Below are 27,448 nucleotides of genomic sequence, written 5' to 3' on the forward strand. Positions count from 1 at the left end.
AATGAAAATATGTGGATAACAAAACTACAATATTAAGTAAAAGCTTCAGAGTTCCTTAGTTTATGAAGCTAAGGTTCAGCTGAATGTTTCATTGTCCCTCCCTTCATCTGTTAAATGGATAGTAAAATGAAAAATGAAAAATGAAAATTCTGTCATCATTTACTCACCTTATATTGTTCCAAACCAACATGACTTTCTTTCTTCGGTGGAACACAAAAGGAGATTCTAGACAGATAATTAGGAAATGACAGACTGTCACCATTCACTTTCATCGTATGGAAAAAACAATGCAATAAAAGTGAATGAAAACTAAATCAAATACCCATTTTTAAATGTTACTCTTACATTTATAGTTTCTACTGTATTAATAAAATATGCATTGTATTTGTCTTTTCATAATAGCCTAATAATAAGAAGAATTATTATAATTATACAACTATTATTTAAAAAAATATTATGTTATTCTTTTTTTTTTCTTACCAGATGATGCTGAATTTGTAGGCTACAGTAACTGTGGAATATGTTGCTAACTGTGGTTTCTCCTGGTCATGAAACAGAATTATCGTTTGTCTGTGCATGTATAACAACATTATTCTGAAGGCAGTTGGTGTCAAGCAAAATGTGAAATGTCAAGCACACATTTTGCAGTGAATAATAAATACAAATTCAAGCATTAAAAGAAATATAATAAATCAATATAGCGTACAAACAGGTGAAAGTCCCATAAATCTATCAGGAATTTTTATGATAAGACACCATTATTTATTTAACTACTACTACTACTACTACTACTACTACTACTACTAATAATAGTAATAATAATGTTCAATTTATATAGCGCCTTAACCCTCTGGGGTCTGAGGGTGTTTTGGGCCCTGGAGAAGTTTTGACATGCCTTGACATTTGTGCTTTTTTCAGTTGCTTAAAAACGTATTAATAGCTAAAGCCTGATAACACTGTATTCAGCACAAACTGGGCTACAATAATATGTGAACAACATGTATGTACATGTTTGCATTTTTGAGAAAATAACATTTATGCATGGTTTTTGAAAAACTAAAAGTCACTGAAATAAGGCCATATAACACAAAACATTTGTTCACAAGACTTTTGAGAACTGGATATTGTAGCCTAGAGTTTTTGCTACAAAATAAATTGAAAACCGCTCATTCATAAAAAACAATATAGTCATTTAACTTTTGTAAGACACTTTTAGTGTTAGAAAGGCCATATGCGAGGAGGCGTGGATGATCATGAATATTGATGTGATTCACACCTGAGGAGACAAAGACCCCTCCCCTGAGAGAGAATGAATGTGAGAAGACTTAATGATTGAATGTATTGTTTGTAGCTTATTCACAAAATCAAGTTTAAGTTATAGAAATAATCTGACTATACATTTTTTTTACATAAAGACTGTACTTAAAAACTTTAGACCTACACTACCATTTAAAAGTTTTAGATTGGTAAGATTTTGTAATGTTTTTAAAAGAAGTCTCTTCTGCTCACCAAGGCTGCATTTATTTGATCCAAAATACAGCAAAAACAGTGATATTGTGAAATATTTAAAAAAATAACTTTTCTATTTGAATATATTGTCAAATGCAATTTATTCCTGTGATCAAAGCTGAATTTTCAGCATCATTACTGCAGTCTTCAGTGTCACGTGATCCTTCAGAAATCATTCTAATATGCTGATTTTCTAATATGGGAATATTTACAGCAAATTTTACACATTTACACCCGAACAGATATTTGCAAGCACAAGCTTTGTTGATGAAAATGAGGCAGCATAAACACTAGTTAAAATATAATCTAAACATTCATATTATTTTTATATCATATTTATATCATACAGCATACAATTTAAATACCTGCTTTAGCCGAAACAACATTTAAATGTAACTAAAACTTGCCTATTAGGACATATTTCAAATTTCAATACTCTGAATCCTGGCTGGCAAGTCTGGAAATAGTCCAACTAGTAAAATATGTACATGTTTATATAAAATAGCATGTCAACTAATGTAAGTAAAGACTTACTCATCCGAAATTGTACCCTCGGCTGGATCAAGTCGCTCTTCAAAATGCAAACATTCCTCGCCGGAGTCTTCCGCTCTTCTTCTGAGGAAAATGTGAACTCTTCCTCACCTGTGTAGCGTGCCATCTTCCAAATGCGCAGAAAAGTGAATGAATCTGATGATGAACGATGTTTTTTAAGGCATTGTTGGGGGCGTTTACCATTTGCATTGATCGCCTCAGCACATTACCGTATGAATAGCGCGCTCTGCTGGTGGGTGGGATCACATTCACGATAATTAGCTGAGCCAGGAAAAACTGTACATCGCTTTGTTTCATACAGATTACATTGCAGGAGAATATTTGTTTTAAATTTGAATTGTTTTATTTAAAAGTAGACATTTTAAGCTTTCTGTAGACATATGTTTCATGTTTATGTGATAAGTATTCATGGAGTTTCAGTTCATTTTTGTGACGTGTTTCAGAAAGATGCTCGCGGAGACAGAGACGGCTGAAAGCGCACCCTGTTTATTTTCTTTATTTTACAAAAGCACAAGGTTTTGTTGTTATTGTGAGTGTACACAAATAAAAGTAGACCCTTTATAGTCTCTAATGATGTCTTACACTTATCTGTATGCCCAAAAATGATGGAGTATTTTATGTTGTTTCCGCTGTTATGAGGAAAAAATACAAAAAAATACACCGGCGCGTCCATCGACCCCTGAGGGTTAACAGAGGTAGCACAGTTTAAAGAAAAAAAAAAAGAAAAAAAAAAAAGACTGAGCATGTTTCAGTTTCTTCGTTTACATAAGGAGGAATATTCCTAATAAATGAATACTCTATGGAGCATTTAAACCTTTATGGAACATTGTAACTTTTTTTTCTGGAATAAAGTCTTAACCAGATAATTTCTTTAATCGCTGATGTGGATATAAATGTGGTCATCTTTAAAAGACGAATAGACGGGCTCTGATGTTAAATCACTTCAGGTCAGGAATTTCAAGTCGCGCTCTGGTTTAGGCTATGAATTAATACATGGGAATCACGTGTGAATTGTGTGATACATTACCATTTCAAGAAGTGGAAAGTGTATATGATGTTGTATTTTCATGTTACACTTGACATGCTCCAGATGTGCACAGTTAACAGAGACTCCGCCCATCCGAATTGAAATCACAACTTGCACATTTTCATTCATAAGGTTTACACTTTAGAAATATTGGCTGCACAGATTCATAAATTCTTTGTAATTTTGTATATGTTTATTTAAAATGTCACTTTATCCTTGTGCCTCTTAGATAATCAGTCATATGCATATTTTTTTATATTATTCAGATGAATTCATTATTTGTTTTGAAGTCATTATTCATGCCTTTCCAAATAAGGTTTTTGGCTTCGGGCACATAGAATACATATTTTAAAGCTGTGTGTTTTATTGTTGCAGGAAAGTGAGTAAACAATATATTTTAACATTTTTAATAGAATATTATATGTTATTTGTGATGTATTATTTTATTACGGCAGAAGCCCTCCCACATGACATCATGTCCATGTCCGTAACATTGTCCGAAAAACATTTGCATGCTCAAAGCATAGTGTGAATGCCCCTTGAGACTGTAAATCCTAACATTCTGCCTAACATATAATTTTGTGTTCCATGGACTAAAAAAGGTATACATGATTAAAGCAACATGAGGGTGAGTAAATGATGACAGAATTTTCTATTTTTAAGTTCTATTTCATCTATTTAAGTAAATTTAAAAGGTAATGTACAAGTATATGGAATATATCAATAATGATTAATGACTTAATTATTTAATTCTTAAAATGCAACTCCCTATATTTTATAAAATATAAAACTTCACTGCTCCATCTCTCTATTCACCAAGGACTCCTTTGTCAGAAACAGGTTGAAGACCCTTGCTTCAGAGCATACTCCAATTTCTCATGAAGCTGAGTTGAGTTAGAGGTCTTATTGTATGGAACAGATGATAGAACTATAAATAATATCTTTCCTGTTCTCTCCATTTTTTGGCAGTCATCGAGAACCGGATGCTCCGGGAAGGATTGCAGAGATTTGGCACCATTCCCATGTACCTTCCGGTCCAATATCAGGTGTTGAACGCAGAGTCAGCCTTCTTCCTTAAGGAGGCCAACCAGGACATTATGAGAAACTCCAGCCTGCAGGCTCGCACAGAAATTTTCTTCATCCAACAGGCTAGAAAGACACCTTCAGTAAATGCCAGTTATGGACCTCTATCTGTGGACCAGCCAGTGCCCGTGGATCTTCTGAGCCCGGGACTCTTCAACAACAACCCTACATCTACATCCTCATCATCATCATCCTCGTCCTCTCCCCTCTTTACTTTAAACTGGAAAGTACAGACTTTCATTATCAGCGAGCGAATTCACCCCAGTTGGCCAAAAGTACAGGTTCTATTCTATGTAGTGGGTAGGGACTGGGATGACTACAGTGCCGTGGACAGGTTGCCCTGTGTCAAGATGTTTGCTTTTCATGAAACCCAAGAAGTACGAGGCAGCTGCCGTCTAAAAGGGGAACTCGGGCTGTGTGTGGCTGAACTGGAGCCACTGCCTGGTTGGTTCAGTCCTCCTAGCATCATACCAGGTCGACAGAAACTACCGGAACAGGTCGAGGGCACCCCTGTAGAGCTGTATTACATGGTACAATCTACAGACACTGGGGAATGCAGCTCAGAGGACTCGCGCAAGACCAATTCAATACGCAATGGGCAACTGGGCCCGGCCGGGTACTTCTCCGGGCCCACACCCATGCGCAGGATCGGCAGCGTGCGGCTATTCCAGCCCCTCTCGGAGTTGCGTCTGGACAGTAACTTTGTGGTGATGGTGCCCTCGAGACCCATCAGGCAGAGGGAGATGGTGTCAGCCTTCCTTGCTGTCTCCACCCTTTCATCTGTAGAGATATTCACTCTAAGGTAAGTGCCCACCCCTGTAGTCAATGTACATTCATGTCTTCTACTTTAAAGCAGAGACACCATATAAGTGTCAGTATAATCTCCATTATAAAACCTTGTGAGCTGCTTACCTAAACAGCATTTTAAGGCATCATAGGTGCAGTCCAGACATAAAAGATGTTCCAAACTTGTTAAATGTAGGATACCTAATTTTTGCCAAATTCTGAGGCAGTATTGCATGTATCCTTAATTGAGAAGGCCTTTCTAGAATGCTTTGTGACAAGTCAAATAATGACCATAAATTTGCTATATTTAATTCAAAACTTATATTTGCTTCAATACTGACAATCCATAATGAGTATTGCTATAGTTCTATCAAATTAAAATGGACTTTTTTTTACCCAATATTTGTGTGCTATTTACTTTTTATTTGCGTTTTGCGAGGTTAGCTTAGCAACATGCTAACATTCAGCTGTAGTTAGAGTTGCCAACCATCCCGTATAATACGGAATTGTCCCGTAATTTAGAGAACAAAATTTTGTTCCATATTGAATCCATATGGGATGCCGTTTGTCCCATATTTTGGTGTCTCACACCCAAACTACTGGGAACAGAAATGTAGACATCTTTCGCGTGAGTTGTGCGAAATATCAGCTGTTGCTTGATGTGGATGTTACAGAGAAGCGGCCAGGGGAAAGATTAGATCAATGACAGTCAGCGCACATCTTCTGTCATTTTTTCCATTAAAAGCAGGAGAATTTAATGCATGATAATTGTTTCCCATCGTTGTGATTCCACAATACCCCACACCTAATTACATTGCATATGTCAGTGCTCGTTCTGGAAAGAGACTCAGACAAATTACATGAGAAAAACTACAGCACTTTTAATACAAAAGTACAGTATATTTAGTTAAAACTCATTTGATTTTCTTACATTTCCATTGTGATAAACGCTATACTCATCCATATATATGCTATACTGCCAAAACTATGACACAGTGATCTAAGGGAAAAAAAACCATTATAATACATGGTTGCTTAAGACATACTAATGGCCATGAAAAAAAATGTAGTTTTAATGATATATACTATTTTTTTTTTTTTTTTTTACACATTATTCATATACTGTTTACAAACTGATGAGCCCAGTATTAAATGGAAAGCACATTTTATTGAGCATTAAAAAAAGGAAGAAAAAGCTTAACGGAAAAATATTGTCTCCACTGATTGCTGCTTTGTTCTTTTGACAAAAGGTATTGTTTAGTGGAGATTGATAGAAATTTGGTTCTCCTTGGTCTTGTTTTAAAAAAAAAAAATAAATAAATAAATAAATATATATTCGCAGCCTGGGGCCGTTCACACCGAAGCATTTTTTGCATCAGTCCACATTATTTTTTAATTGTTCTCTTCTGAAAAAATCTAGATGTGGACCTCTTTGACTGCTGGGCTGCATCTAGCTGTTTTTCTGAGCGTCTCGCGCAGGAAGGCCGCATTTTAAGACAGCTTTTAAAGTTTACTTAATCTGTTAAAAACACATACTGAGACACATGCGTTCTGCGTTGCCTCTAACTTTGTTTAGCACAAGGACGTGTTGGCAACCCTAGCTGTTGTATAATACATATGTTAAATTGGCAAGCCTAACTGTAGTATAATACATTTCCAGTCAAGTTTAAGTTGAGTCAAGTTTTAAGTTGAGCTATTTGTATGGCATATAGAGTTGCTGCCTATGTAGAGTGTTCCAAATATAGAGCTATAGAGTTTGTAGTCAATAGTGGGCCTATATAAATAGGAGTAAAAAAGTAGATTCACCTGGTAGGAGAAAAGATGGAAAAGTTAACTCTGTGACATTTACTAAATGACACCTAAATAGCCCATTGGCAATTCAGTGCATTACCCGTCAAAAATGATTACTAATTATCTCTCAATTAGTAGAATTAACTCTTAATTAGTAGAATGCTGCTGAATACTAATTAATTCTTCAGTGAAGAGCTTTGTAAACTACACAATCTATTCTGTTGGAAATTAATTTTCCTCACAAACTGAGTGTGCACACGTGAGAAAACTCTTTATTGATTCGTTGAGTGTTGAGCTCTAATTAGCACTAGTGCATTTGATGAATCAACTAAAGACATTCTGTCCAAGTGAGTAAATGACCGTGAGAGAAATTAATGTTTGTTCCTGTTTGTGTTCTCTCAAGTCTGATATCTAAATCATACTGAATGCAAACACCCATGTGCTTTGAGGTATACTCTGACAGGCATGGCAAATATGTCAACCATGGTTAACATTAGCTTACAACTCTTGTTTTGAAAGAAACTTCAATATGAACCTGTTTTGTACCCACCTAATTAATTTGCTAAGAGTGGGTGTTAACATTAGGAAGTAGACTGAATGAAGCTAATTTCCTTAGCATGCTAATAAATGATTAGAACCAATTTTTTATTTTTTTAAGGTGAAGCTTAAGCTGGTTTGCTGATCTTAGCTGGTCTCCCAGCCTGATCTGTTGGCCAGTTTTAGAGGAGCTGTATACACATTTCAGCAGGTCAGGATGGGAGACCCAGCATTAGCTGGTTTAAGCAGTTTTTTGTTTTTTTTCAGCAAGGAAAATAATTCCCTTTAATGTTCTCCAAGGTGCTCTTACATCTAAACATCTGTGTTTCCAATAGAATTTTCAAGCCAGCTTTAATTAATGCAGAAAGAAAAGTTAACTCCTCGATAGCGAGTAAAGTCTTGATGTTTTGGGTGCTATGGAACAATCTTCAGTGGTGTTACTTTCTTTTTAGTTTTTTCTGCCCTCAGACTGGTGATAAGATCTTATAAAAGGGTTTGTTGTCTTTTTTCCCTTTTCCCTCTACTTGATGACTAAATGTCTTTGTGATGGCTCCAAGTCCCCTCAACCCCTGGTAATTGGCACAGCTCTGTTCTCGGCAGACTCTTCTCTGAGTTCCAACTGAACAAAATTTTTTTTACATTTATTTATTTTAAATAGTGACCAGCTGAACGCTGCTGATATGGGAGTTTCTCTTCACTAGGCTCCCTGGCTGTTGATGTGTTTTGTATGTGTGTAGGTGCAGGGGGTTAAGTTGTGGGGGTGATGGCATAGGGTTCAATTTTGTGACATCATTGGTACTATTGGAGCCAGATCTCCTTGAAGCCTAGAGATAAAAACACACAGATTTTCCCTGCCCAACTCAGGGAAAGATTACTCCTGAGAATCGCATTTGACCACCACTGCATGCTGAACACATGCAAATTAATACAAAGGATATGTATACAGTAGCACATACTAAATGAATTGTTAGAGTGTGATATTGCCTTTGTGATGTAGAGCTGGGCAGTTTTTTTGGTTAATTCGAATGTACATATTTGACACGATTTAATTATTTTTTTAAATTGTGGAATCGAGGTTTTGCATAAAATATTTGCAGAAGCTGTAGTTAGATACACTGTCAATCCACCAATGGCTGAATATTAAAGAGAAAAACAAATGTTCACAGCACTTGGCTTGATGCCGCCCTCAATCTGATAAGCTGAACGTGTGTGGAAATATGCAGGGCTGCGTGCTCCAACGTAACATAGGTTAACAACACGGAGACCGATATAAAAGCCGGTAATATTTCCAGTACGATTGTACAATGTGATTGCAGGTAGACTTCGTCCATCCTGCATGTTTACACCGGCTTAATCAAGCAATAACTATGTTCTGTGTAAGTTGTGTAAGTCATGAAGCACTAAGCTACATTTTCTGAGATGTCAACAGAAATGTATGTGTTTATAATAAAGTGTTAGAACATACGTGACAGTTATGGGCGCTTCATCTCAAATCATATAATGGATAGGCTATAAATGGGAGAATCATCCACATTGCCTTTTACCATGATGATTCAGATAGATTGCTAATTATTGCATTGTTCTGTGATGTGTTTCAAATGTACTGCATTTATAGCCAACATTTAGGAAGCAAAGTGATCATTTTGACAAACTATGATATTATTTGATTTTGCTGCTCTGCTCAGCATGTACTGCTAGATGGCGCCGCGTGCTCACAGCACTGACTGATGTCATTATTTTAAACTGAGCTTTTTGCTTGCGTTTTCAACTAAACTCAGGCTTGGGGAGTAACGGGTTACTTGTAACGGCGTTAGGTAATCAGGATACAAAAATTAGGTAACTGTAATCTGTTAGTTACATTAAAAGCAATTATAATCAGATTACAGTTACATTTAAAATAAAATTTGGGATTACCCTCAGGAATACAAGTTTTAATTTCTGACAAAAGAAATGCATTTTCCTGACATAAAGTGATACAGACAGCTGTTTGTTTAGAGTGAGAGATGGTTTAGATGTGTGTTCTCTTCGGGTTCTTTCTCATGACTCACTTGAGTCAGGAATGCTTCCTACTGTTGCATGTGCAAATAACACCTGTCTCACATCAGCACCCTACTCTCGAGGCAAACAGCTGCTTCATCGTGATGGACACAGAAATCACATTAGCTAGGTTAGCTAAAATTTGTTAATATTAAAATGTGTTAAAATGAGTAAGTCTTAGTGCTCAAAGAAATCCGTGACCCTCATCATTTTGCAGGAGCAGGAATAGCTGGCAATACTGACACGATATGCGCATCATTGCTGGTACGGCATAGAAATCCCCTGGGTTGCGTGGTTGCAAATGCGAACTGAACGGTATTAGCCAGAGCGTCCTTTATGTTGTTCTGTTCCGTACTGAAGCTGAATGACCCCTCCCCCACGTGAACGGTACAAAAACCTTAATCATTTAAGAAAAAAAAAAAAAGTTTTGAATACAACAACAATACAAAAATCAACTGAAAACCTGCTATGACTTTCTCCCCTTTTTCACCTCTCATGAATTTGTTTCCCTGATCATTATTAACAAATCCAAATTGTACACATAAATACCAAATTAATTGAAAATGTGTTTTAAGTTCTTAGGAAAGAAAGTTCAATGAAGAATTTATCTGATTTTGATAAATTATTGTTGAGAACTGTTTAAATGTCTGGGTGAGGGAGACATTCTGGCAAATGTAACATATTCAACACTTATAGTAATTAGGAATAAGTAATTGAAAAGACACACTAAAAGTTTAAATCTGTTTTGATCTATTCTTTAAAACTAGATTTTGTTTTCCTTTGAAATCAAAACTTTTTTTCCCCTTTAAAATCCTCCTTAAACAGAAACATAAACATAGAAATCAGCCATAAACTGTTAGCTGGTAATGTTTGACTTTGGATCATGAGCAAGCAGAGGAAAGACACTCTCCAGCATTTAATTATGAAAATAATAATGATGATGATAATGTGTAATCTACCTACTGAATACAGTCTGAAATTAATGAATAATGCAAATTACAATTGCCTATACACACTAAATGCAATACATGGTAGAATTACACATTACAGTGTTTTTGAATCTGAGGTATATACTGTCAGATTTAACCAAGTTAACAAAGACATAATTCAGTGCATCTGTTCTGAATATATTTGTTTTATGATACATTTTCTTTTTCTGTAGCAGACAGAGAACTCACCTGATTTCATAAGTAATACTGAGCAGTTCTACATTCACAGCTCATTTTCTGTTTTCTTGGTAGGGTGCAGTGTCCATGTTTCTTTTCCTTTGATTTAGTAACAGCTACAACAGTACTCATATTATTACTCAAACATGTTCTGTTTGCATTCAAGGCATAATTTAAAGATTTAGAGGTCATACTGATTTTATCTTGACTTTATTTACATATGTGCCCTTGTGGTAATCCAAAAGTAATCGGATTACATTGCTTTCATATAGATGTAATTGGATTATTTTACTGATTACATTTATTGTTAAGTAATCATTTAAAAAGTAACCCTCCCAACACTGATTACACTGAAATATCTCTGATGTCTGGACTCTATCTGCAGGTGTTTATGGTTATACAAACAAATTGATTGATATACTAAAAATACTTTCTAGATAAACATGACTATTTCTAGTTATTGATTTCTAGATAACTTTCTAGATGGACTGGATTTAGATAAAAATAATTAGATTTTTCTAACCAAGTTACCTTGCATTCTAGTAAGGAACATATTATTTGAATCATGCTGGAATTACTTTTTTGAAAAATATCTTTAAATGTAGGAAAATCTAATCGAAAATCGTAAATCATCCTTAAGTTTGAAAAAAATCGAGATCTTATTTTTTTGCCATATCGCATAGCCCTATTGTGGTGTTGGAGGCACACACAATTGTAAAGGCTTACACGAATGGGTAAAATGCTAGAAATTCAGGCATACATTTCTTTGCAAAGAGCCAGTTTTCTATTAATAATCAACAAATAAGTAAGGCAGAGGCTATTTATACAAACTGTAAAGGAAGGTAGATGCTATTCACACTAATATGCACTGCCATTTTACCCATCAAAAAATATGATTTAAATTTGTTAGGAGGTAAACTTAATTTTAGAGCCTTTAGAGTGATATAAATTATTTGAATGAGGAATTAATTAAATGTGATTGTTGCCTACAAGCAAGACTGTATACACTGTATATGTATAACAATTTGCATTAATCATATTTAGTTTTGACCTCACTGTGTTGAGATGGTTATTATTATCAGCTGCAAATAGTCACTCTGGCTAAATAAATTGAATGGGATATACATTATTCTTTAGAAACTGAAAACTGCAAGAGAAGGGCAGTCTTCATTAATCATGCACCAATCTTTAATCATATATTTATAAAAAAATATTAAGATTTCACATCCTATATTAAAATCACCTAACAAAGATCACCAACCAATATCTTTAATCATTCAACACCAAGAGGGCTGCCAACTGTAAGATCATAATGTTTATTGATGAAGAACACTCTTGAATTTATGATTCTAATTCTCAGGCCAGTGCTATCTCTTTGGAGCATGCAGTTCCTTGCTTTTTGCCTCATTAGCGGTTTGGAGAGCAGTAAAAGTTTGAGATGGGATTTACACCTGATTCATAATGCAAATGAAAACACGCTTCACTCATGAACAAATTAAAAAGCTCTCAAAATATAAATAGCCCCTGCTGTATTGTAATTTTTACTAAACAATCTTACACGTTTCTGCGTGTCCCAGTGGAATATATGCTATACTTTTTTTCTTTTCTTTTTTTGCTGTTGCAGAGATATTTTTTCCTCATCCAATTTTGTTCCAATTGCACATACAGACTCTAAGTAGAAGTGACCAAAGGTTGATGGAGTGTGTCATATGACATATGTGTCATATGGTTCATAAACATGTAACTACCTGTCTTGAATTTGACAGCATGTCAAGTAAATTAGAAGACTCATAATATTATTATGCATTTAAGTTTAATAACCATATGGTCACTTTATTTATTGACATTTTTTGAATTGGAAAAAAGATTCTTAAAGTAATAGTTCACAGAAAATCAAACATTCTGTCATTATTTACTCACACACGTCATTCCAAACCTATGTGCTGTTATTTTTTCCATAGAACACAAAAGTAGAATTTTTTTTTTAAGAATCTCGACGCAAATCTTACTATACAGCCATGCCTGTTAAGTTCCGAAAAGGACAAAAACACCAGAAAACCATAGTTAAATTGTCTTAAAAGTTGTCAGTAGGACTTGTGTGATATATTCCAAGTCTTTTGAAGCCATACGATAGCTTTTTGTGAGAAAGAGACCAAAATTGAAGTCATTATTAACTGATTGATAATCTTAACCTAGATCGTTTGTAACTAGACACACGATATCCAATTTTTGTGTCAATTAGCCTTTTCCAGAAAATCGACTGCATTTTTCAGGTTACAGGTCATGTATGAACACAACCTTTTTGAAAATACCAATAAATTTTGCTCTGGCATTTCCCTTAATGAAAATGTGTATCATAAATTTCCATATTGATGGTATGTGTGAACAGCACATGTGATACACTTACCAGTAAAGGCAACCCAACAATTTTCCTGTAATTTACCTGGTTGCATGTGTGAAAGGGGGTATCATACATTTGTGCTATTTTTGAATATGGATGTGGACACACTATACACTATACTACAGTAGTAGAACAATTTCTGTCCTTGCTTTGGTACAGGAGAGCTTGTTTTACAGAACCCACAGCAAATGTTAAAGATGCATCTGTGTCTTCCTCAACACCTTTCACTCTGTCTCTTGTAGATTGTCCTATGCATCTATTTCCAGTGTACTCTTAGAGCAAGGACCACGAATTGTCTTATTTTACCAATGTATTGTAGTCTGCAAGAGCAGCACAATGATTTGTTTCCATCACAGTTTACAGAGCAATTCCTCCCAATTTCCCCTCTGCGCCTATGGGGTCGATGGCACATGTTTACTTTGAAGGCACAGACTCTCTTCATCTGGCCATTAATAAGTAATTAGTGATTTGTGCACAGGGGGAACTTATTTGCACTCAAGCTCTAGTTTGATTTGCTTGCCGCACAGGCTCCCTCTACAAAGCACTCGGTGGTTGCCTGCAGCAAATAATCCTAGTGCGCACATTTCTCGGTAATGATTTTTAATACATCTCCACCCATGAATTTCTCAACCTGCTTTCAGTGTGGCGGCCATCATTATTTGACTGAGGGAAGTGGATGATTCTTTCCCTGTAATTATTATTCACTTCACCTCATTGCTCATGTTTTGTACAGACCCTGGGGGTGCTGCCAGGGAGAAACCGGTGCATTCGCCTCCCTTGGATGGGCTCGTGGCATGGTAGTTTGTTAGACTAACCCTGATCAGTATAACACTGAATGTTATGAATGGTCAGTGCTGAGCTCAGATGCTTCTCACTGTTTACTCCCTGCAGTTCACAGCAGGCTGCCCATGTTGAGAAAAGTGTTTAGTTGTCTGAGTTTAAGAACCAGACTTATGACATTTTCCCCAGAGGGAGAAATCATTGTCCATCATACTGATATACAGTATAAAGTGTGCTGAGATCAAGTTGCTACCGATGCAATTTTGGTTTATTAAAAAAAAGAATAAAATAATAATAATAATAATAATAATAATATATATATAATATATTATTATTATTATTAATTTCTATTTTTTTAATAATCCAAAATTGCATCGGTAGGTCTGTAGATGTATATGGGGAAGCCATTTGTTTGCATAAAGTAGTAGGAAAAAAATTGTTCTGAGCAAAAAGTGGTGGGTGACGTCTGTGCTCTCAGGCTAATTGATCAGCCCCTTCTTTCCCACTGTAAAATGATAAAAAACTAAAATGGGATTTCCTTTCCATTATTTAGTTGAATATCCTTCTTTTTATTTGAGTGGTGGGTGATACCAATATATCACAGTTTTATTGTCAGAACAACTGTAGTAACAAGTTTTTGGCAGAAAGTTTAGTAAACAATGTTCATTTTTGCAAGAGAGTTCCAGTGTAGGCCTATTCATTAAATGTTCATGTATGTGAAGTACTGCATATGCTCAACATCAAGACATACTCCTCTTTTTGATTACTGCAGGATGGGGAAAAAGATTATACATTTTTAATAGCATAAGATGATTCCCTATAGATAGAAACTGCAGAAATATGCTTTACGGCTAGGGTATGACCTAATTCTGGTCATCAGTGGAAATTCGCCAAAACTGAGGTTGGGGGGAGTTTGGCATTTACCTCCAGCTCTAAGCATTTGATTTGGAGCAAAGCTTTCAGAAGCCCCTGGAAGAGTGGCTTAGCCTTTATCAGCTCATGAGTGAACCCTTGTCAAGTCCAGTAATCCTAGAATCATCAGATAACAGGACATGCATTAATGACCGTATGATGGTGTAATCTCTGCTATCGCTAATGTGTTAAAAAAGGCTATTTATAAGGCCTAGATACACAGCCATAACAGATTACAGTAGTTGAGCCTTTCAGTTGAACAAAAAATAAATAAAATATTTGTAAACTTTGGTACAAGTATAAAAAGCCAGATGGTGTCTGTGACCGCTGCTCTCTGCTACCATCACCAGCACTATAATTCTCTGTGAAAAACAACCAAAAACAAAAACAAGAAGGGGTTTCACACAAAATAGCATGTTTCTCTGTTTTTCACAACAGTGTCCGTTTTTTTCTGAATATCTCTTGGGATTCTTCCTCTGTCAGTGTTACAGACAGAAACCTGTCAAGGGAATCAGGGTTCTATTAAGAACATTTTATTGTCTATAATAATAACTGTCTTTATTATTGCCATTTACTTTGACAGTAGTTTTTGTAAACCATGGTAGGGTGTGATCCAAAAATAGGTCTGTTCAGACACAGTAATAAATAGTGTAGCAGGAAAAACAATGCTAAGTAAGGGATATAACATAGTTAAAGGAATAGTTCACCCAAAAATGAAAATTTGCTGATACTCACCCTCAGGCCATCCAAGATGTATCTGAGTTTCTTTCTTCATCAAAACAGAATTTAAGATTTTTAGGATTCCATTTGAGGCCTCCTCCTTTAAACAATGCAAGTGAATGTACTCCATCTTTTGACGGTCCAAAATGCATATTTAGGGTGCATCAAAATAATCCACACAACTCCAGTCGATAAATAAAGTTCTTCTGAACCCAAACGATTGATTATTTTTAGAAACAAAACAATACTTGGATACTTTTTAACTACAAATGTTCACTTCCGTACATATCTGAGGCGCTTCCTGCCTCCTCCACGTGACACGTGACCTTACCAACGAGCTTATGTCATCCCTCTCATGAGCTCTGCTTATTAGTCGCAAGCTCTCCTTCATGGAGACAAAGTATAGTACCATCGAGAAGGAGTGTCTTGCGATTAAGTGGGCTGTTCTTACCCTACGCTACTACCTGCTGGGGCGGGCCTTCACCCACTGTTCCGATCACGCTCCTATGCAGTGGCTTCACCACATGAAGGATACTAATGCGCAGATCACCCATTGGTATCTGGCTCTTCAGCCCTTTAAGTTCGAGGTGATCCACAGACTGGGGGTGCAGATGGTTGTGGCTGACTTTCTCTCCAGAAATGGGGGGGAGTAGGCAGGCCGGATGTTGCCCAGGCCTGAGTCGGCAGTGGGGGTATGTGGCATGGGGGGGCGTGGTCATGTGTCTGTCTGCGGGAGAGGGAAAGCGGTAAGGCTCGTCACCTGGGCTGTAATCACTTTAACACCTGTCTCTCATTATAGTGATGGCGAAGGGAGACCTGATAAGGCTCGCCAGAGCGGCAGAGGAGAGAGAGTGGCCCAGAGCAACAGATCTTTTAAGAGAGAAAGCTATTTTGAGTTGGCCACCCAGAGCCGTTTTTACATTGTGTTTGTGTATGTGTGTGTCATGAAGCTGAAATATAGAATAAATACTCAACTGTTCGCTGTCTCCTGAATCCTCCATTGCCCACGAACCTGTCATTATCACAGAAACCATTCACTGTCATTGTATGTTAAAAGATGCAATGAAAGTAGATGGTGACTTACATACTGACAACATCTCCTTTTGTGTTTCACGAATGAAAGAAAGTCATATGGATATGGAATGACATGAATGTAAGTAAAAATCTCCAAGTTTTAATTTTGAGGTTCAACTATCCAGTGGTATATGCCCTTGGTCAAACTGTAAGAACAATAGTCTGACTCTCAGTGATGTGATGACTCAGGTGATCAAATCAAAGACATACAGAGCATCTACTAAGAAAAACATCTGTTGCCATTTTTACATCAATTTGACTAGGACGTCTCAATTTTTTTTTCTTTTATCCAGAACTCCATGTGCTGACAAACTAAAAACAAAACAACAACTAAATAATCCCAATAGAAAAAAAAAAAAAAGAATAGTACTAATTTCTATTAATAATAATGCAAAATACAGGTAATTATTGCACTGGCTATACCTTAACATAATCTACATCAAATGTGGTCCAATTGGACTCCAGTGAAGTATTCCCACAGACAATAGCATATGAAAAAGTAAGAGGAGCTCTGGCTTGTTGTTTCATGAAAAAGCACTTTAATATTAAGGCACTTCAGAACAGACTCCAAGAAAATATTAAAAGAAGCCATTATACATCCATGGGCAATTTGAATGCTATGTGAATAATATAAGTCATTCCAAATTATGTTTGATATATTCTGGGAGCTTTTTGCCCATATGCTGTTTATTACCAAGGGTTAAAAGGGCACAAAACTTCACCAAGGGTATGAATATAGGCAGAGACCTCAGGATTACAGAAAAGCTGAAGGCTACAAATTAACTGTCCCAGATTCCCCATCATACCCTTGAGGAGTCTTCAATGGCTTCTGTAAATATGGAGTATAACGGAGGGGGGAAATATGTCAAACATAAGCCGTGCTGAGAGCCTTTCAGCAACGAATAAGCAACACATGCTCAAATGAAGCCTGCTACCTTGTTAAAACCCACAGCAGCCCAAGGCCCTCAGTCTAATGCTGTTCTCAGTGGAGAGTCTGGTCCCTGGGGAGAGAGATCTGCCAACTCTGACCCACCGGAGAGGTGATGCGTTGACCTCCAATGACACTCTCAAGTACATCCACGTAGACATTGGCTGCAGAGTTGCTCCAAGACCAATCACACAATCTAAAGTGATACTGATAGATGGTCACCCTGGGAACAAGTTGTCTAGCAGTGTAATGGCTGGAAATGTTGACTTCTAAAAAATGTTGAAGGTTGATTTTATAGCTTTTCTCACACTGACGCTTGTTTCCACTATAATGTTTTAACTGAATACAAACCATGAATTCTTCACCTGAACATAACTGTCATGTTTGGCATTTGCATTTATTAATTTAGTTTTTATCAAAAGCAACCTAAAAAAGTGATTTATCCAATCTCAAACTGATTTATCCAAGGGAGAAAACAGTACAAGTTGTGCTACCATACCAATTTCAAATGAACAATAGAATGCTTGAAACAGAGACAGGAAATAACAAGCATCAAGGTTTAGCTTGTTAGCATGGCCCATTAGCCCCTGCTGGTTTAACCTTGTGCGACCCGCGTCCACATGTGTGGCCGTTGTATTTTGGCTTTGCTATATGCAATGCATAATTTAAATGATTTAAAACCGACTGAATACTGTTCACAAGACACTACACTGTCATTTAAGGCTTAAACTTCTGGCGCATCATGTCACGTAACATAACAGCATGATGTTGATCTCAGGAAGCACTACTTCTGGCACAATGCCAAAAAAAAAAAAGTGCCTCTGATAAGAAACCTCTATGTTTTTTGATTGAAGCCTGTTTGATTGTAAAGAGTAGCATCTCTAGTTTCATTTGATATGCAGCTTTAAAAAAATCCATTCATTTTTTGCGCGTCAGCACGCTGATAAAGATGGAGATTAGGACCACATTCCCTCAAAAGTTGAAAAAACACGTCAGTTATTTTGAATAATTTTTAACTATAACACATCTGTGGGTCAGTTCGCTTCATTTTAATGTAAATTTAGTTATTGTTTTATTTTGTTATCACTGTACAATACGGTTCTATTCATTAACATTAGTAAATGCATTCCTATATACACTGGTGGTCAAAAGTTTGGAATAATGTACAGATTTTGATCTTATGGAAAGAAATTGGTACTTTTATACACCAAAGTTGCATTCAACTGATCACAATGTATAGTCAGGATATTAATAACGTGAAAAATTACTATTACAATGTGAAAAAATTTTTCAGAACGTCTTAAACTACTTCAGTGAGTTCTCATCAAAAAATCCTCCACAAACAGCAATGACAGCTTTGCAGATCCTTGGCATTCTAGCTGTCTTTTTGTCCAGATACTCAGGTGACATTTCACCCCGCCCTTCCTGTAGCACTTGCTATAGATGTGGCTGTCTTGTCGGGCACTTCTCACTCACCTTACAGTCTAGCTGATCCCACAAAAGCTCAATGGGGTTAAGATCCATAACACACTTTTCCAATTATCTGTTGTCCAATGTCTGTGTTTCTTTGCCCACTCTAGCCTTTTCTTATTGTTCTTCTGTTTCAAAAGTGGCTTTTTCTTTGCAATTCTTCCCATAAGGCCTGCACCCCTGAGTCTTCTCTTTACTGTTGTACATTAACTGGTGTTGAGCAGGTAGAATTCAATGAAGCTGTCAGCTGAGGACATCTGTCTATTTCTCAAACTAGCGACTCTGATGTACTTATCCTCTTGTTTAGTTGTACATCTGGTCTTCCACATCTCTTTCTGTCCTCGTTAGAGCCAGACTGTAGTGTACACCTTTGTATGAAATCTTCCATTTTATTGGCAATTTGAAGCATTGTATAGCCTTCATGGAGTATATAAGGTGAAAATAAGGTGCATTTGGAACTGTTCAGAGACCAGTGCAGACAGACAGCACACTGGTGGTTAAGTCATTCACTAAATAGGTAGCAGTCTACTACTAATGATGTGTTGAGCGAGCAGCTTAAGAGACCCCAGTTTGGAGGTTGCATTTTCCCTTTAAGATTAAATTTTTTTACTCCACTGATGGTTAGGTTTAGGGTTGATATTTGGGTTAGGGCGTAGGGTTAAAAATATAGTCAATCCTGTTGACTACATTACATCATTTAAAACTAAAAATACAACTCTCTTTTAGCCCCACTCTGTGGACATGTCATCCAGAAAGAGTTCACACATGCCCATACATTTAACTACACTTCCAGCTTTGGCCACTGGGGGCAGTGGTTGAAATTTCAGTTGGAACAGACCAATTTTTGTTGTAGCTGAACTTTCGACCTCCTGTTGCCAAATTCACAGTGTGATCAGTCTGAGGCCTGTCTGAAAAAATAAAAGTAGTAGTGTCTGATCAATAGGGTATATTTAACTATTAAGAGATTGTTTTGTCAAATTTTGCATGACCTGACTTATTTGCATAACTGATTAATTTATTTATATGTACATAAATTTAATCTATAATTGCCCACATGATTCAGTTAAAAAATATTTATTTGATCATTGGCAATCAAGCAGCTCAGATAAACACTTCTGTACCACATGCCTATTATTTATTAAGAGCAGTTTTAGCTCATGGTTAAATATATAATTTCCAAATATCTGCTGCTAATGAATCTTACACCAACCAAGTGTCATCTTTATGCTCTGCCTTATGTCCTAATTTGACTGGGAGTTTGGGACAGCAGTGTGTGTGATTTAAAGACAACAGTATGGGCATTTTAGTGTGTGTGTGTGTTTTTTTTTAAATGTAAAGTGTTTAATTAAAAAATATTTAACATCATTTCTGTAAGCTGTAAGGTGCTGTGTAGAAAATAGACTTTTGAGAGTCATTGAACATTTTGACACAATTAAATTTTGTGCAATCAATTTAAATTTGTAAAAGGGAGGGGGTTTGGGTAGCTCAGCAAGTAAAGACACTGACTACTACCCCTGGAGTCGTGAGTTCGAATCCAGGGCTTGCTGAGTGACTCCAGCCAGGTCTAAGCAACCATATTGGCCCGGTTGCTAGGGAGAGTAGAGTCACATGGGGTAACCTCCTCGTGGTCGCTATAATGTGGTTTACTCTTGGTGGGGCACGTGGTGAGTTGTGCATGGATGCCACAGAGAATAGCATGAAGCCTCCACAAGCACTATGTCTCCACGGTAACGCCACAGATAAGATGTGCAGATTGACAGTCTCAGACACAGGAGCAACTGAGATTTGTCCTCTGCCACCCAGATTGAGGCGAGTCACTACACCACCACAAGGACTTAGAGCGCACTGGGAATTGGGTATTCCAAATTGGGGAGAAAAAGGGGAGAAAAAAAAAATGTAAAAGGGATGTTTAGTAAATTTGCATTGGAACTACATTAAGCCATAACTGAATAAAATCTACATCCTATCCAACATTGTTAAAAAAAAAAGAAAAAAAGAGGCTTAATTGCTTTTTTTCAATGTAATTATGTTTATCTGATGTTTTAATTTTTTTCAACGAGTAAATATAGATCCAAAAAGACAAATAAGATACAGCAGATGCAGGTGTGGTGAACTATAAAACTGTGATGCACTTTTGTATTTTCCCATAAGAAGTTTGTTTGTCAAATAATCAAGAAATCTCAAAGCATCACAACAACTCCAGATAGCAAATTCCAAAGCCCACCTCCAAGAATTGAAAGCATGCGAAGAGTACAACACATTTCAGAATTTTTAAAAATGTGTTTTTCCATTTTCAAGCAGTCCTAGTTTTCTTCATTGTACTTTTGAAAAGAACAGTGGAGTACCCTCAGTAGCTCTCTGCGGACGTTTTGCATCTCCTTCTAGAAAGGCAATTACTTGTGCTGCCCCCCCACACACATACACACTCACTCGCTTTTGTACCTGCCTGGGTTGACTCCACTCTGCTGTGTACCTGCAGATGTGATTGTTCAGCACTGCACATGAAGTGAAAATCAGGCTAATGTGCTCACTGATGCACTGGCTTTTAAAGATCAGCTCAAATTGATTTAGTCCCAGCACCACTGAGCCATTAACAAATAATAAAATGGAATATAACAAATATATGTGTCCAGGGACTTAAAAGAAATCATTCTGCACTGCCAAGAGCAGGAAGCGCAACCACCGCTGTGTTTCTTTCATAAGATCAGGGCAAGGACAGTTTAGCCCTGTACCATTTTGGAGCATTTATTCAGAGATCTCTGTTGTGCAAGTACAAATGATGTTTGTATAGAACAGCTTGAGAAGCATTATTTGCAAATTACGCTTTAAAAGACAGAGTGTGCTTGGGAGATTATTAAAGGGTTTGTTCACCCAAAAATGAAAATTCTGTCATCATTAACTCCCATTTGTGTTAATTTTTGTAGAACATAAAAGGAGATGTTTGGCAGAATATTTAGACTCAGTCACCATTCACTTTCATTGTAAAGAAAAATATGCAATCAAAGTGAATGTTGGCTAAGGCTAACACTCTGCCTATACTTTATTCAAAGAAGTCATATGGGTTTGGAATAACATGAAAATTATAACATGAGGGTGAATGCTCTTTTTTGGGTGAACGATCCCTTTAAGACTCTTTTAGGTATGCCCAAATAGGAGAAAAAAAAAGTTCTTGCCATAAGCGAAAGTAAATCACATTGTAATTTAAGTTCACAGAAAAGATAAGACAAAAATAAATACACAGTTTGGTTCAGTTTAGAAAGTATTTATTTTTAAGGCAGACTTAAGTGTATCTGGCATCGTTCCATAGTGAAAAGGGGTGTTTTTCGTTTCTTAAATTGTGCATCCTCGTTTCCTCATTCCTTCATCTTCTAGCTCGTGACCCGGAAACCGATCAAAGTCCTCCATCATGAAAGAAGCAGAAATTCTCGAAATGCACCACCGCAAGGAGGCGAGGACAGAGGAAGCTTGGTGAGGACGCTTGAGCTAGGCAGCCAAGGAGCATCCTATGCGGAAGACTTTTTGGACAAAGCACCTGACACACAAGAGTTGTGTGTCAGGAGCATCTCACACGAGATGCTCCTCCCCCTTCACATCTCACAAGAGTTTTAATTCATGTTTCACCTTTGTGATTTAAATAAATCATAATAGTCACATATTCAACAGTGCATCTTGAATTATTTGGATTTATTACAAAAATATTGATTAATCAAGTTTCAACAACATAGATGTCAAGCACTCCAATGTAATGTAGCTGTGCAAAGACGGCACTTTGAAGTGACGCATGAGTGAGCAGGACATTTCATTAAACAAATCTATCTTGCTTCAATTTCTCCACCCTTGTTTCCTTTCCTCATTTCCTTAGAGGGAGGAGCAAGGAAAAGGAAGCGAGGATGCAATTTCAGAAATGTAAAGCACCCATGGTATGAGAATGAACTGACAGGAAGACATCCTTTTAAAAAAGTCTCTGTTTGTATTTGTGTCTGTAAACACCCAAGATTAAAGCACAATGACAAAGTGTGTATGTGTTGAACAAATGCTCTTAAAATACAAAGCAGTTTATTGTTAGCAAACAGTGCACTCCTTAAATGGATTGTCTGAAAGCACATAATTACAATTGTTATCGCTGCATCATTTTCTCTCAAGGAACAAATTTTCACACATCAACTCTGCACTGTGTAGTATGCCTTGGGTCATTGAGTTCATAATTTACTGTACTTTGAGTTTACTTTCACCTCTTAGTGCAACTGTGTTTACCATTTTCTCTCAACATTAATGAATAAAGAATATGTGGAATTGTCACGCTGAGGAGGATGAAGACGAACCCAAATGCAGTACTTTAATGATGAAGATAGTTTATTTTTGTTTTAGACTCCACTGATCAATAAACAAAAGGGAAGAATTCAGAAGAACAATATTAGAGATAATAATAATACACAGCACTTAGCTTGGGAAAAGAGCACGGTGAAGTCAATGCTGCAACTGATGTGACTAGACAATGACTAGAGGGAAGTGGTGAGTATAAAAGTCCTTGGTTAGTGTATGATTGGTGACAGGTGACGCCAATGATGAGATTAGAGTGTTGGTGAAAGAGAGCAGGTGATAGTGGAGGACTGGGAGGCTGATGGGGGCATGACAGGAATATGTTATCTGGGCAAATATTGCTCAACAAATAACATTTACCTGTATTTAAAAAGTTTTTGCATTTTAGCTTAGATGATATTAATACACTCTCAAGCAGGCAAAGTATTGTGCTGTACTGTTTTCTCACAAGAAGTGTCTGTCAAGTGCTCATTCCCATATATCTTTACAATTTATGATCTAATTAGAGAACATAATGAATAGTCAATGAGTTGTAACCGTCTTTATTGAAATATTTTGATGATTGCAGAGACTAATTTTTGTGATAATGACCTTAGATCAACACTATTTGCATATCTTTGTCTGTTGACTTGTCATTTGCATCTTCTTAGCGTTGATGTTCCATAAATTAATCTATTCTGCTTTGAAATGCTCTCATTTTTAAATTTTCTTCCCTATCTGAAGTACTGTCAGAATTCAAGGTTAAAGCAGAGTCTTTGCTACAAATGAAATTTTGCATAAGCAATCATGGAACAAGTAAATGGAATCAGATTTGCCATAATCCCCTAATATGTTGTGCATTGCGTTTCTGTTTGCACTCAGAAAACTGAAACCATCCACAAATTAACCATGTGCAACCCTTTGTCATGAAGTTGCATCTTAAAATCGTTTGTAGGATAGCCTATTCTTAAAGGTATAATTCACTCAAAAATGACAATTCTGTCATAATTTACTCAATCTCATGCCATTTCCAAAACCGTATGCTGTTTTTTCATGGAACACACAGACATTTTTAAAGAATCTTTTTTTAATATAAAACAACATAGTGACTTGTCAAGCTCTAAATAAATTAGCACAGTAAAAGTATTCCATATGACTTGTGTGCTGTATTCCAAGTCTTCTGAAGCCATTGGATAGTTGAACTTAAGGAACAGACCAAAAATTAAAGTTGTTATACAATGATGATCTTCCCCTTTGTCGAAGCTTGTGTGTAGCTTGCTTTTGCATCCAGAATTTAAAAATGCTGCGTCAGCGTCATTGATGACAAAATAACAGTGGTCTATCTTTGTGTTTATAGTAACTTGATTTTAAAAAATATATTTCTGTAAAATAAATGCAGGCTAGACAGTGAATTTATTTATCAGTGAAAAATGAAATAAAAAATTGGGCCTGTTCCTAACACAAAGTTACCATATGGTCTCAGAAGACTTGGAATATAGCACTAGTCATTTGTGTGCTACGTTTATTGTGTTTTTTTGGTGTTTGGCAGGCTTGGTCACTAAGAGCTGTCATCGTATGGCAAGAACAACACTCTGCGCAAAAAATATTTCCTTTGTGTTCCATGGAAAAATGAAAGCATACTGCTTTAGAACTACATAAGGGTGAGTTTTATTGTTGGATGAACTATTTAACTATTTTCTGATTAACATTTTTTATTGATTCATATAGAAACAAAGAAAAGCAAAACATATATATACAGAATCAACATTTAACCTCACTATTACCCTTCCCAATCCCCAACCCCACCCTGACCCTCAACAACATCCCTGTGGTCACACATGAGTATAGACACACATACACATTAATATATATATATATATATATATATATATATATATATATATATATATATATATATATATATATATATATAATCACACAGATTTAAAACTAAACTTCTCTCTTCACTGCCCCTCCCCAAGAGCCCTCCAAAAATGGCAAATAGCTGCCCCATTTTCCATCAAATAAATCCAGACACCCCAGCCTTCTACATGATGCTTCCTCGAAAGCCGCCACCCTCCCCATCTCCGTGCACCATTCTTGAAATGAGGGTGCTCCAGCTGACTTCCATCCCCTTAAAACAATTTGTCTGCTGATTATGACACTGGTTAGAACCCAATTTTTTATGTGTTTATCCCCTAAAACACAGAGTCTGGGGCAATACTTCACACATAAAACTCTGAACTTTCAACCAAAATTCTTGGATATTAAACAACCAAAAAACATGGGTTGTGTCTCCTTCTTGGCATCACCAGCAGGTGGGTGTGTATTTAAGACCAAGCCTATACAATCTAAAGGGGGTCCAATAGAATTGATGTAAAATTTTGAATTGCATAAGGCGCACCCTTGCATCTCTAGATGCAGACTTGGCATTTTTTAGAATCCTAGCCCACACTCCTTCCTCCAACACCAAGTTTAAATCTTTCTCCCATAATCTCTTGACAGAATTTAAAGCTCTGTCTCCCAGACTCTGAATTAGAAAGGAGTAATACACTGATGCCTCATGACCTTTTCCAAAAGCAGTAATTACCACTCCCAGAGGATCTGCCACTTTAGGGGGGTGTATGCTACTCCCAAAAATAGTACAGAGCAGGTAGTGCAGCTGTAAATACCTAAAGAACTGAGATCTGGGAATCCCAAAATGTTGAAACAAATTTTCAAAGGATCTCAACACCACTCTCATCTAGGTCACCAAGTGTATTAACCTCCCTCACAATCCACTCTGACCAGCAGAAAGGGGACTTATTAATACATAATATGGGGTTCAGCCATATGCTCGAGGCAACATTTAAATGAATTAAACACTCTGGACACTTTTGTCCATACCAAGTGCAAATGCGAGATAACGAGGTGTAACTTAACTTTTCCGATTAGTTTGATAGAAAGGCTTTGCAATGGTGAAATAGGGGCAAGAACTTCCTGTTCAATACAAAACCAGGGAGGGGCTCTCTCGGGTGGAAGCGACCAATGAGCCAAATGTCTGAGACCAAATGCATAATAATAAAACAAAATCTTGGGTAGGCCTAGCATACATTTGTCAATCGGCCTATGCAACTTACTGAAATGTTATCTGGGATGTTTACCATTCCAAATGAAGGACATCGCTATGCTATCATATTGCTTGAAATAAGAGAGGGGGACATCAACAGGGAGAGATTGTAGCAGGTAGTTGAATTTTGGAATACAATTCATTTTAATAACATTAAAATGAATTCTCTACATTAGATAAATGTAATGAAGCCCAACTGTCCACTTCGCTCGAAAACCTTTTTATTAAAGGGTCAAAACTGACTCTAACTAAATCACACAAATTTGCTGGGAATAAAATGCCTAAATACTTAATGCCCTGTTTGGGCCACTGGAAGGCGCCCAGTTGAAAAGCTGTTACCGGGCAGTACGCTGTCAGAGCCAAAGCTTCAGATTTAGACCAATTGACTCTATATCCTGAAAACTTAGAAAAGGAATTAATAATTCTGTGGAGGCAAGGCATAGATCTAGTTGGGTCAGAGATGAATAATAAAATATCTGCGTAAAGCAAAAGTTTATGTGCCTCCTTTCTTATCGTGGCTGCTAATGGTTCCAGGGCAAGACAGAACAATAATGGGGAAAGAGGACAACCATGCCAGGTGCCCTATCCAGAGTAAAATAATCTGAAATGAATCCATTTGTTTGTACCGCCGCTACCGGGTGTTTATATAGTAACTTAATCCATCCAATAAAAGTATTCCTGAACCCATATATTTCCAAAATCTTAAAAAGATAATACCATATCAAACGCCTTTTCGGCATCAAGTGAGATGGCAGCAACCGGAGACTGATCATTCGCCACTCATCACATGATATTAATGAAATGCCATAACATGATAACGTGAAATGTTATCAGAAGAGCTACTGCCCCAAATAAACACCACCTGATCTATATGTATAAGAGATGTCATAACTTTATTTAATCGGTTAACCAAAATTTTGGACAATATTTTAACCTCTAGCTGGATCAGGGAAATTGGACAGTAACCCTTACACTCACTTGGATCTTTGTCCTTTTTATGAATCAGACTGATCTAAACTTGTGTCATGGTTGGTGGAAGCTTTCCATTCTTTAATGATTCCGTATAAACTTCTAACAAAAGTTGAGCCAGTTCTGTAGCATAAGATCTAAAACATTCAGTGGCAAAACCATCTGGCCCCGCAGCCTTGCCTGTAGGCAAGGCCTTAATTACCTTGCCCAGCTCCTCCAAATTTATCTAAGAATCAAGACAATTTTTTTGCTCAGTCCTCAGTTTAGGGAGTTCTAATGGTTCCACAAAGTTCCTATA

At 36.7% G+C, this 27,448-nt stretch overlaps 1 protein-coding gene across 1 annotated transcript in view; it reads left to right on the forward strand.

The window, feature by feature from the left end:
- Positions 1 to 27,448, forward strand: part of LOC127430926 (transmembrane protein 132C-like) — a 189,391-nt gene that overhangs the window by 20,703 nt on the left and 141,240 nt on the right. Inside the window, exon 3 of the mRNA XM_051681066.1 lies at positions 4,058 to 4,973. Within this exon, the coding sequence (XP_051537026.1) occupies positions 4,058 to 4,973 (916 nt within the window). The remainder of the gene's footprint in view (positions 1 to 4,057; positions 4,974 to 27,448) is intronic.

The sequence above is a fragment of the Myxocyprinus asiaticus genome, chromosome 40 (genome assembly GCF_019703515.2).
Source record: "Myxocyprinus asiaticus isolate MX2 ecotype Aquarium Trade chromosome 40, UBuf_Myxa_2, whole genome shotgun sequence".
In the NCBI taxonomy this organism is placed as follows: Eukaryota; Metazoa; Chordata; class Actinopteri; order Cypriniformes; family Catostomidae; genus Myxocyprinus; species Myxocyprinus asiaticus.